General features: G+C 35.6%; 1 protein-coding gene across 2 annotated transcripts; it reads left to right on the forward strand.

The window, feature by feature from the left end:
* Positions 1–344: 344 nt before the first annotated feature.
* LOC121243466 (protein DETOXIFICATION 27-like) lies at positions 345–13314 on the forward strand. Of its 2 annotated transcripts, XR_005936144.1 has the most exons (9): positions 347–873; positions 954–1495; positions 1650–1736; positions 1817–1873; positions 3344–3582; positions 3725–3843; positions 4491–4580; positions 4697–4835; positions 5029–5208. XR_005936144.1 is itself a non-coding variant. In XM_041141582.1 (8 exons), the coding sequence occupies exons 1-8, from the start codon at positions 625–627 to the stop codon at positions 12918–12920; spliced, it is 1458 nt and encodes a 485-aa protein (XP_040997516.1). In that variant the 5' UTR covers positions 345–624; the 3' UTR covers positions 12921–13314. The 2 variants fall into 2 exon arrangements, 1 of the variants encoding a protein (XP_040997516.1); XM_041141582.1 differs by lacking the exons at positions 4697–4835; positions 5029–5208 and adding an exon at positions 12846–13314 and having other exon boundaries at positions 345–873.
* Positions 13315–13627: the final 313 nt, after the last annotated feature.

Consider the following 13627-nt stretch of genomic DNA (forward strand, 5'->3'; position numbering starts at 1 on the left):
ATATATATATATATATATATATATATATATATATATTCAAATTAGTTAGTTGTAAAAGAGTTATAAGAGGATTATTATTTATTTTCTACTAACAATTCTTTAATTTTTTTTAAGAATTTTAACTAGAAAATATATATACATTACATATAAAGCGAATTTTACCATATTTATTAAACTTTTTTAACACATGCAACTATTAAAAGTGTTAAAATCTTTTACGTTCATCTAAATTAATCATACCAGTGAAATGTATATAGCATTCACAAAATGAATACATCATGCTGATGCTTGGTTCCTGATCCTTGCATTAGAAAAAGAATTAGTAGCCGACGTGGCATATGATAATTGTAGCTTTGAAGGTAAGACTACTGGTCTCTGCTGATCAAAAGATTACTTCAGATATCTTAGTGTTGTACTGTAAGTGGGAAAAAAAAATACGAGGAACATGACACAGATTTTTCCAGTCGCTTAATTTAGTTTTTCTTCCGGCGAAAATCACAACATGACTTACATAAAAATATTTCCTATTTAGCCCAAAAGCTATGGCAGATCATTGACGCTTCTCTTTCACTAAACTACTGTTAATCCTCTAGCCAAGTGGGCGAAAACCAGTCTCCTAAATCGATGGAAAACGGTGTCAACGGGGAGCATGAAGATCTTAATCCAGAAGTGAATGACACTACATCATCATCAAGGTTCTGGATTGAATCAAAAAAGCTATGGTACATTGTCGGTCCCGCAATCTTCAGCCGCGTCGTAAGTTTCTCCATGAATGTCATTTCTATAGCCTTTGGTGGCCACCTCGGCAACGTTGAACTCGCTGCCATTTCCATATCCATCAATGTCCTCGTCGGCTTCAATTTTGGTTTCCTGGTAATTCAACTCTGTGCTCTATATCCTGTTTGTCTCTCTGTATGTCTAGAATGCATTTATTCTGAGAGTTTGAAATTTAGTTAGGGATGGCGAGCGCCTTGGAGACTCTGTGTGGGCAAGCCTTTGGGGCGAAGAAGTACCACATGTTGGGAATATACTTGCAAAGGTCATGGATTGTGCTCTTCCTCAGTGGTATTTTGTTCCTACCCATTTACGTTTTCGCTGCTCCGATTATGAGACTCATTGGACTGCCCGAAGAAGTGGCGAAACTCTCTGAGGTCGTGGCTCTGCGGCTCATACCGCTGCAGCTCGGATTTACGTTTCTGTTGCCAGTGCAACGGTTCTTGCAGTCCCAGCTTAAGACCTTTGTGATTATGTGGGTTTCTTTTACTGCTTTACTGGTTAATTTGCTGCTTACTGGGCTCTTCCTTCGTGTGTGGGATTTTGGACTTGTTGGTATTGTTGTTGCTTTGGACATCTCTTGGTGGGTTCTGGTTTTAGGGTTGTGTGGGTATGCTATGTGTGGTGGATGTCCTCAAACTTGGACTGGATTCTCTGCACAAGCCTTTACGGGTCTCTGGGAGTTCATCAAACTCTCTGCTGCTTCCGGAGTCATGCTCTGGTACGTACATATATCTCTCAAGTCTCAAGGCGTTCTGAATTCATTTTAGTGTTAAATTCCATATTCTTGTGAAAATCAACACATTTAGTTTATTGGGTTGTAGATAGTTTTGCTAAGAATAAAAAAATGGGTCTTTCGCTGGTGATGAATACAGCTTGGAGAACTGGTATTATACAATATTGATGTTGATGCCTGGCTACTTGAAGAATGCTACAGTTGCAGTGGGTGCCTTGTCAGTCTGGTATGAGATTACTCCTACCACCTGTGCTTTTTGTCTGTAATTGGCTAAAGATTATAACATATATATCTAATCTTATGCAGCATGAACATCAATGGGATCGAGCTCATGATCCATAACGCTTTCTTTGCTGGTGCAGGGTACCATTTCTGACCCTTTCTGTCACATAATTTTGGTTCTTAATTTCTTCCTTTTAAAGTATAACTAGTACTGCATGCACACGCTAGATACAGATCGAGGATCTAATATCCTATATAATTTGTAATAAATCCGAATCTATGGGATGCCATACATCACAATATAAATCTTCATGTTCCCTTGCTTTTCCTGAAGTAATAATTAATAATAATAATTATATATGTTCAGACAAGCACAACTCACACGATAGACACAATGGTGCTCTTTAAACTACAACACTACTTTCATGAGGACTTTAGTCAACTTAAGTCCCAAATCGGACAACACTAATAAAGAGTTGTAATCATCAATCATATTAATTATGTTGGAAAAGCTTTAAAAATATATATGTTATGTGTTGATGTCATGTTTCGCGGGCCTGGACAACTTCATGCTAGCAGCACTCTGGCTCTTCCTTGTAAGGAGGAGAATGGAGGAGCTCGGGGGCCGTGGTACCTTCGATACTCAAGTCTGTTCAAGATAGAAGATGAAGAGAGAAATGAGAGCTAGAATGAGATGGCAGAGAAGTGTTCAAGAATGTAATTGTGTGTGTGTGTAACCCCTCTCTCGGTGGAGTGGGGGATATTTATACTTGGTCGGGGTCGGTCTCGAGATGATGCTGATTAGTCATGTGGCTCCATACGGGGATCGCACTCCCCTGCTAGGCTCCTGCCTTCCGCTAGATCGCCAGGAAGGCATGCCGTCGACCCTTAGAATGCATTAAATGTGGCGTGGCTCTGGACGAGCTCTCTTTCCCTCCTACGCCATCTAGGCAGCAGTGACAGGGACAGGGATGCCTCTGACGGTCGGTCAGTCAACCCTATCGTGTCAGGGTTGGGAGCATCTCCGTTAGAGGTGCCAAGTCGCACGATCTTCCGTCCTTCTGTCAAGGCTCCTGACTCGTGTCCTTCCGTCAGGGCCTTCTGGGCCGTCCAGGCCCCTCTTAGGTCTTATACGTGGGCCTTGGGCTCGGGTCTTTATCCTAGGCCCGGCCCTTGGTGATTTCTCCCCTCACAATATGCATGCATGCATGGATGGTGAGATCAATCTTGAATGATACTACATGATATTGATATTATTTTGATCACTTAAAAAATTATAATATTTATAAACACGTGGAGGGTAAATTATATATAATTTTAGTAAATGGAGATACCATTTTAGAGATCTACAAGAGGGAAGCGGAATCCTATAAAATATATAAATATCAGTTGCATGTGTCGTTGCATATTATAAAATTGGTGCAATAATTTTGTGTTTTGCCCAAATAAATTGCCCAAAAATAAAGATAAACAATGGGGTAACAATTAATTAATTAATTAATACACATCGAACATGATTTGGTAGCACACCATGCATTACTTTTTTGGAAAAAACTGTTAAATTGTTTGCTAAACTTTATTTTTATCTTGCATGACTATTTTCACGTACAGAGTAAGGGTGGCCAACGAATTGGGAGCTGGCAACGGTAAAGGCGCAAAATATGCAACTATGGTGGCTGTGTCCTATTCAGCTGTGATTGGCCTCTTTTTCTGCATGCTAATCCTAATAATCCACGACAAGATCGCATACATCTTCACATCAAGCACTGATGTCATCCATGAAATTGATAAGATGTCGTACCTCTTAGGGGCCACAATTCTATTCAACAGTATTCAGCCAGTCTTATCGGGTAATTAAGTAGTTTCATCTAATCATGCAACCAGCAGGTGTATCTTTTAGTGCATCTTATGAAATATTTACCCTATTTGCTGGTGTTTTTTCCACTTATAAAAGAATTGAGGGAAACCATTTTCTTCACTACATTATGACAGGGGTGGCTGTTGGATCGGGAAGGCAAGCAACAGTCGCATTTATAAATCTTGGATGCTACTACATTATTGGTCTTCCTGTTGGAATTCTAATGGGATGGATCTTCCATTTTGGCGTTATGGTATGGTATATATGTTTATAAGCTTCCGAATCATGATTTTTCTTCTCTATCTAAGAGTAATTATATTAAAAAATGAGTATTTATGAAGAGTTATTTGTGATAAGAATCAACTCATTTTGATAGGAAAAAAAATGATGATTTTCGTCACAAATAACTGATTACAAATAAGTATTTTTTTTTACTGTTAACAAGTGATCTTGGCCTTAATTATAATGGGTTGTATTTTCTTTCAAATATTACCAATATATGATGATGGAAGGATAATAAAAGTTAAGATGATGAGTAGCCTTACTCTCTATATATATATATGTTTTGATTGATTGGGCGGCCAGCCAATCGAGGATCAATCATTCAACTACCTTTCACATGCAAACAAAAACTAAAAGGAGATCAGATGGCACTACTAAAAGTTTAAGCTTTAATCATGTGATGTTACTAAAAGGAGAAAAAATTGAGCATGCACGTTAGAATATGCATTGGCATTTGACCAACTTTTAACAACCTAAGCTATATTGATATATATGAGTAATGATATATCAAAGAAGTAAAAAGTATGATATATATAATCAGGATGATCATGTACATTATAACTCTTTAAATCAAGCTTTTCTGGATTAATGCTTATGCAATTAAGTTGGGGGTAACAGGGTATTTGGGGTGGGATGGTCTTCGGCGGGACGGCTGTTCAGACTATGATATTGGTCATCTTAACCATGCGAACCGATTGGACGATGCAGGTAGGTTTTGACATATTTTCTAATCTACAATATAGATATCATGATCATATATTGTTACATATATATTTATTCATATATATAAATTACTCAAAAATATGTTTCTTGATTTGTTGTAGGCTGAGGAAGCCAACAAGCGCATAAGTAAGTGGTCAAACGTCCCTAGCGACCCAGAAGACCAAGCGGAAGTTGAACACTAACAGATCAATTTGATACATGGATCGATGTTGCCACCGATAATTAGCTTACAAATTTGAGGCTAAGAGTGCGTTTGGATGTTGAAATAAGTTGAGTTGAGTTAAGTTGAGCTGATAAAATATTATTAGAATATTATTTATTATTATTATTATTGTTTTGATATTTGAAAAAGTTGAATTGTTCATTATATTTTGTGTTGGAATTTGAAAAAGTTGTAATGATGAGTTGAGATGAGTTATGGATCCAAACGAAGCCTAAGGAAGCCTGCAACAGGCTTACGTGCTAGCTAGTTATAAGCAATCAAACCTTAAACCAGAGGTTTAGCAATATTAATCAAATTAAATATTGCTTATGGATTTTGATCATACTGATACATGATCCACCAATATGAGACTTGTATTTTTCTCTCAACATTTGTTAATTATTTCTCTTTTGGAAATTTATAAACGTTTGTGTTTTAGAACTTAATAATGGTTTGTATTTTGACGAGCCTTTCCTTTAAATTTTATATCAGTTTTTTATAAGTTTCATGCATCATGGGATTTCATATATAATTCGTACATAAATTTGACATGCATGGAGTACTATATACATACATACATGCATGCATGCATGCATACATATATATATATATATAGAAAAATGATACTTGGCTTGCTCAAAATTACTGCTCAAAATTACAACTTGGGGTATTTTATTTCTTAATGGTCAAGAATGTGATTATGAGTGAAATTGTTTATTATTCTTTTCTCAATGATTAAGGAAGTGATTATTACTGCTCAAATGGAGAAGGAGTCTCATGTTTCACTAGTTGTCTATTAGGGATAGGAACGTGTGAAACGTGCTTATCTTTTCTAATTGTCATGATTCTGTAGAAATTCACAAGTAATAAAATCAGGAATATATAGCATTTTGAGAACCTTTAATGAAAATATTATCAAAATAAAATATACTTAAAATAGCTTGCTATAGGGCAAAAATATATTTTGAAGCAATATTTTTAACATATTTTTCTAACACATATTTAGTACTTTTGCAATTAATACCTAATAGAAATTCCTAATTTAATAAAACACTTTGAAACTTAGAAAAACTATAGATCCTTTTGTTTTTTTTATTTTTTTAAAGGCAAATTTTAAGGAATAATTAACAACCCTTGGATCCCATAATCCAAAAGGACTAGGCCGGCCAGGTACGGAATGCCATTCGGGGATAAGACCATTGGCACATGTCAATGTTTATATTAAGAAAAAAGCTACTCAACCTCCAGTTTCCTAACCGCACACCACACTCCTGACGTGCCCGAACTCGGTTCTTGCCCACGTCACAGTTTATCAAACATCCCTCCCGAGCTGCTTCACTTTCCCTCCCGAGCTGCTTCACTTCCCTCTTCTCCTTCCGACATCTCACTTGACGCAACGCATCTCCCTCTTCGACCCTCAGACCTCTGAACTCTCCCTCTTCTCCCTCTCAAACCTCAGACAGTTCTCTCTCACCCCTTCTTTCTCACCCCGACGCCCTAACCCCAAAATCTCCAGTACCCTAGAAAAATTCAGCAACCTCTCCAATGCGAGTGTGTTCAGCAACCCCACTAACTGCTCTCTCTCTCTCTCTCTCTCTCTCTCTCTCTCACGTCCATGTCTCTATTCTGTGTTAGATTAGATGGGATCTACATATCCCCTGTTTCATCTCTGGAGTTAGGGTTTCTTTTCCTTTCCTGTAGGTATGAGGTTGAACGGTGAAATCCAACCAAAGGAGGAGGAAAGGAAGGCAGCTGAAAGCTTCAATTTGCAGACCTATTCGATCGGTAACAGGTTCCCTCACTCACAATCGCACGATCTCGTCGTTGTGTATGCCTTGACCTTTAAGAAGAAAAAGATCTTCTTGTAGCCCAAGCTTCTCTACGTTGCTAGATATAATCTCACTCACATGTATATGGCAGATAGACCTTTAATGTCGGATGGACCTTTAACGTGTGTCAGCAGCTTGGAGCTTCAACTGCTGCTGTTAACTGTTAAATGTTAATTGTTTATTCCATCGAGATTGAATGGAAATTAGCATGGCCAAACATTACTTGAGACGTCATTTCTCTTTACTTAAATGTTAACTGCTAAATTTTTTATAGGCTACGCTGGCTTTATAACTAGAGGAAAAATACGATGGCCATTTCACATGAAATGCTTTGTTTTTTCCTTTAATTAGGTAGAAGCAAAAATTATTATTTAACTTTCTTTGTTGGGTGTGTTATGGACGAAGGAAACTTTATCCTTTAATATTGCTTGACCAACAAAATGTTGTTATTTGTGCTGTAGGAATAAGGGGATATTCTTTGTAGCCATTGATTTATACAGGCCCTTTCAGATCAAGGTCCTTTTTATGTTGTTTTGCAGAAGGTTAGAGATCATTTATTCTTTCTTCTTATTCCACTCGTAAAACCCTTTGATTTTTAAGCTTTTGTTATGGCTTTATTGATTGTGTATGGTGTTTTGACAATAAATTGGTGATAATGCCATTGCTTGGCTTTTTCTTTTTTGATAAAATATTTTTGACTGTATGCTAATAACACCTTTTTAATAGTCAAGTAAATGTCTCACAAGCCTTTAGAGTGTGGCTTACTTTGCTGTTATATGTTTTTTCCTTTTTTCTTTTGAAGAATTATAGGGAAAAAAATCCTGAAGTTAACAGTCCTTTATCCTCCATATGCCATAGAACATCTGCACAATCGTCAGTCCATGCTGCAAGATGTGGCGGATCTAAACTTGTTCGATAGCCATGGTAAGCGACTAAGCTTCTTACTACTTTTCTAGTGAACTGTATCAAGATCTTTCTCTTTTGTCATTTCTTTATATTTTTCTTTATATCATTTTCTCCTTTGTAAGTGAACTGAATCAATTTTTCATATTGGCGGATATACTTCAATCAGTACATGATCAAAAGATTTTAACAAAAGAGAATGCATTTCAAAAGAGGGAGGATGACTTATTAGTGCGTGAGTATGGAGCTAAAAAAAAGGATAAACTGATAGATATAGAGAATGAGCTTCACAAGCAAGAGGATGAACTTTGAAAGTAGATCGTAGAGAATAAGAGTGCACGTATATTGTTGTTGTCTGTACAGGATCGTATATGTTGTAATAGTTTTTAGTTGGTTCGGACTAGTGTTAGTTTTAAATGTAAATATTAACTTTCATTGCTCCTTTTATGCAAAATAAATTTTTTTTCCTTCATTTGGTTCATGCAACATGGTAGATTTTCTCTCTCCTGATGACTTTTCTGGTGTTCATTCAATTATGCATCTACTACATGAAAATATAAAGTTTGGGAAAAAATAATTGTTGCATTTATTTTTGTTTGTTGGTAATTCTTAGCTTATTGTCCCTCAAAAAAATGCCAATACTCAGCATGCATTGTTCGAACCGAATGTGGAAATGCAAGCTGGACCATATTGTTGTGTAATAACAAAAACAAAAAAAGAAAACAAAAACAAAAATAAAAATAGAGCAAAAAGCCAAGTACGTAATTGCCCACCATGCATGCATATATGTGCATATCATTAGTCACCTGCATCTTCACAACCAAAATTGGAAGAAGGAAAATCCCTTGAATCAAAAACATAGAATGTCACTGTCAATTACCCCAGTGCAACGACCTTGACCAAGTTCAAAACAGAGTAGAACCCAAGTATGTAATGTTCCCACTACTACTTGAATCTGAGAAAATTCTCATCCCTCTATTCCTTTTTTTTCCTTTTTTTTTTTATATAGGAACATCCCTTTATTCTTTTAAAACAAAACAATGATCCAAATCTATAAAGTTTCAATGTACTAAAAATAGCAAAATACCACCTTTAGATACAATAAAAGATTACACTTCCAAAACTATATCAGAAAAACAGATTACACTATAACCCAATGCCAAGCTACATTATCAAAGCAGCTCCAGTGACGCTCATCAACTGGAAATTCAAATTTCTCAAGCAACACCATGTGTGGAGAAGCACATCATGTCCACAATACATATAATGCACGCTTAAACGTGCATTTTGAAATCCAGTATGCTTTCAACATCAATCCTCTGCACTGGAAGCGATAAAGATGGCCTTTTCACTTCTAGTGTCCTTTGCATGTTGAACCTTTATTATTTATACCTGTACCAACAAAGGAAAAAAAAAACTCATAATTCACACAAATCCCTTCGAATAATCATCTTTAAAACTAAGGAATCATTTTAATACCTACGCTTCAAACGATAGCTAGTGTCAAACACGTGGTAACTTGCTATGAATAATATTGGAGAAACTCTTTATCGTGTATAATACAATATAGCACAAGCATTTAAATCTAGCTAAAAATAAATATTGACCATCTAATACATAACACTAACAGCTATGTAAATTCACAAAGGTTGTGTTTCTGGTAACATTGACAACCAGTTAGAGGTAAAGAATTAGCTAGAAACTAAACTCACATGATCAATTAAACTCACCCCGTTAAACCCAGTTCAAGAAGTTTTCTTTTTGACAGTTACTCACACCAAGTAGGTCTTTAATCCATTACCAGGGGGAAACGGGGGTGGGGGGCAGTTTCCATTTAAGCTATGATTCACTAGCACAAATGCCTAAAGGCTTCATCTTCCTAGTCTAATAGGAATCAGATCTGTTAAGTAAAATCCCTTGTTGAACTCAGACGAGTAACAGAAAGTTGTTAACCTGAGATTCACCTTGACTAACTTGTTAGATTGAGTGATGACCCAATGCAATTGTTCAGTCACTTAATCCTTGCTACTATTTATGCCAACTAACGCTCATGAACATGCAAGAATGGAATCATCATTCATGTCTACTTTTTTCTTCTCTGTTTTTGCTATTTGTTTTTTTTTCTGCTCCATCGTGAAAAAAAAAAAGCAATATTGTTGCAGAGTAATCCTTGCTACTGTTTATGCCATTCTTGGATGAGAAAAAACCCAAAATCAGCAACCAAAAAATACAAAAACTACAGATCCAACAAACACAAAACTGTAGATGATCCAAGAAACACAAAAATACATGAGATGATTCATGCTAGAAATGAAGAGATACTGGGAAACGAAATGGAGAGAAGAAAAAAAAATCCTTTCTTTAGTGGGTTCTTACCCTTGTCGGCGGCCCCAGATGGCAGCGTAAGTACAAGATGGGCGATGATGATGTCAGCTGAGGGCGGAGGGGTGAAGCCGTACAGAAGAAGAACGAGTTGGGCAGGAGAGAATGCGGGGGTCGGGGGCAAATTTAGATTTGCAATGTGGAAGAAGAACGAGCTGGAGGGGGAATTTGGATTTGCAAATTTCTGGACCTTTAAAACGTACCGTTTCAGTTTTTATTTACACGTAAGCTGGTGTGTGGAGGTTGAGTAATAGTGGAAAGTTGCGTAGAAGGACTCTTATATTAATAGTGCAACCTGCATGCACGTAGCTAGCCTCCGATTAAATATACCATTACCATCCACTCCCTGCTAGTTGCTTCCATTTTCCAATTTCCATCCGAGTGTGAAATCATATTTTTTCACTACAAAAAAATCGCACATTTCTAGCAATTTTATATTCGCGATAAAATAATTAAGTAGTTGCAGATAGTCCTTAATTGTGACGTTCTTCATTTCGTCGTTAAACTCCAACATGAAGTTGGGAAATGTTGATAGAGAATTCATTGTGCACTTTGTTATGGCAACTTTATACCCATTGTGATGGTTTTTATCGTCACAACAAATAATTTTTACTATAGCAGGATTTTCTTTTAGTCAAAATGTGAAAATCACCACAAAATCCATTTTTTGCGGTGAATAATTTTGCCGGTCATCATTTCAAACTTATTTCGCTCTTCAATTTCTTCTCCCCTAACTCGATAATTTTGTTTTATCACGTTGTGCATGATTGCGCCACCCTTCCCAAGTTGTGTTGCTACCGTTCCATCATTGTCGCCGTCTCGCCTAGCAGGTGAGTGTCTCTCTCGTGCTCTCTCTCTCTCTCTCTCTCTCTCTCTATCCGTTGGTCGATAGTTTCATCTCATGAAATTCTAGAAATAGCTGTTTTCATTTAACCATAAACTTATTTTATCTTTGTTGCTGAATGACTAAAACATACATAATCGGTTTTGTATGTGAAATCAAATTAAATAATGCAATCTGTCGTGGGTGTCAAATTGGCTAATACACAATTTTCATTTTATCTTTAGGAGTTCCTTTTTATATAAGTCTATCTTTCAGAATCTTTTAGCTGGGACTAATTTAACAATGCCACTCCACTCACCAAAAGCTCAATATTGACGTGTATGTTTTCCTCTTTTCTAAGTAAGGGGAAGCAGCACTTTAACATTGATCTCACACCATTTCATGATTAGAAAGACTAAAAGCTTCTCTCAGTGGTGAGTACACAACCTTTTTTCTTCCCCTTTTTTTTTTTGTTGGTTCTTTGGTTTTTCCTGTTTGCTAGAATTATGGTTGTTTTGTCCCTTTATAATTTAAGATTATGTTTATAGCTTACATATATGTTTTGTTTAGCCCTTTATTTTCTATAAAATTCTTTCATTGGTATATATTAAATGTCAATTGGATGCAGTGTTCTTGCAAGGCATGTTGAAATATAATGTGAATTTGTATTTTTTTATATAAAATGTTTTAGTATCGCCATTTTTTTGTCTTATCAAAGACCATTTATGGCGACTTAGTGTTGTCGAAAATTATTTTTTTTCTTGCAAGAGTATTTCCGACGACTTAACGACATTAAGTCGCCAGAAATAGTATTTTTCGATGATAATAAAATCGTTGGTAATAGTACAATTGCGGCAATTAAATATGATCGATTCAAAAGGTTCGGATCATTTGCCGTGATTTTCTTATCATTTGCGACAAAAATTATATGCTGGAATTAAGTTTTCTCAATGATAATTTAAGGAATCTAGGATGTCCATTTACAGCGAAATTTTGGGTTATTACAAGGGAAAAATGCTGGAAATAATTTTTTTGGCGATGATTTTCGAGTTTCGTTGCTTTTCCACATAAGTGAACAGGCAATGCCAACGAACATGCTACGAATTAAAAATTGAAGGAAATACTTAAATGTGGCGATTTTAGGCACTTTTTGCAACGAAATTGGGCACTGAAAAATGTCATTTTTCTTGCAGTGGCTTCTATCTTTAGTTTTAACGGAATACTGGAATCCAGTCGAAATGGTCCAAAACACACCAAAACTTCGTCTGGAATTATACTTGGGATGGAACACCCACCTACGTCGTTTATAAGCTTTCAAATCATGATTTTCTTCCCTATCTAAGAGCAATTATATTACAAAATGAGTATTTATGAATAGTTATTTGTGATAAGAATGAACTCATTTTGATAGAAAACAAAAAATAGTGATTTTCATAACAAATAATTGATTACAAATAAACATTTTTTTAAGTGTTAACAAGTGATCTTGCCCTAATTATGGATTGTATTTTCTTTCTAATATTACTATTACATATATATATATGTGTGTGTGTGTGTGTGTGTGTGCGCGTGCGTGTGTGTTTTGATTGACTGGCCCAATCATTCAACTAACTTTCCCATGCAAACAAAAACTAAAAGGAGAGATGGCACTACTAAAAGTTTAAGCTTTAATGATGTGATATTACTTTTGATCAATTTCGAACATTATCCTGTCCATTAACCAATATCAAAGTATGCAAGTTAGAATATGCATTGGCATTTAACCAACTTTTAACTAGGTTGATATATATGAGTAATGATATATAAAACAAGTAAAAAGTATGATATATATTATCATGATGTACATGATAACTCTTTAAATCAAGCTTTTCTGGATTAATGCTTATGCAATTAAGTTGGGGGTAACAGGGTATTTGGGGTGGGATGGTCTTTCGACGGGACGGCTGTTCAGACTATGATATTGGCCATCTGAACAATGCGAACCGATTGGATGATGCAGGTAGGTTTAGACATATTTTCTCTAGAATATAGATATCATATCATATATTGTTACATATATATTTATTCATATATATAAATTACTCATAAATATGTTTTTTGATTTGCTGTAGGCTGAGGAAGCCAGCAAGCGCATACGTAAGTGGACAAACGTCCCTAGCCGACTCAGAAGACCAAGCAGAAGTTGAATTCTAACAAAATTCAAGTTGATGCATGGATCAATGTTGCCACTGATAATTAGCCTATAAATTTGAGGCTAAGGAAGCTTGCAGCAGGCGTGCTAGTTATAGCGGTCAAACCTTAAACCAGAGGTTTAGCAATATTAACCAAATTGCTTATGGGCTTTGATCATACTGATACATCCACCAATATGAGACCTGTATTTTTCTCACCATTTATTAATTATTTCTCTTTTGGTAATTTATATATGTTTGTGTTTTAGAACTTAATAATGGTTTGTATTTTGACGAGCCTTTACTTTAAATTTTATATCAGCTTTTCATAAGTTTCATGCGTCATGGGATTTCATATATAATGAGTAGTACTATTTATACACTCATTATATATATACATATATATATAAAGAAATGTTACTTTGCCCGCACAAAGTTACAACTTGGGTATTTTGTTTCTTAATGATCAAGGATGTGATTATTGGTAAAATTGTTTATTTTTTTTAATTAATGGTTAAGAAGTGATTATTACCGCTCAACTGGAGAAGCAGACTCATTTACTTTCACTAGCTGTCTGTTAGGGACAGGAACATGTGAAATGTGCTTATCTTTTCTCCTTGTCATGATTATGCAGAAATTCACAAATAAAAAAATTAGGGATATATAGGATTTTGGGAAGTTTTAATGTAAAAATTATCAAAATAAAAAACACTTTAAATAGC

The sequence above is a fragment of the Juglans microcarpa x Juglans regia genome, chromosome 8D, assembly GCF_004785595.1.
Source record: "Juglans microcarpa x Juglans regia isolate MS1-56 chromosome 8D, Jm3101_v1.0, whole genome shotgun sequence".
NCBI lineage: Eukaryota > Viridiplantae > Streptophyta > Magnoliopsida > Fagales > Juglandaceae > Juglans > Juglans microcarpa x Juglans regia.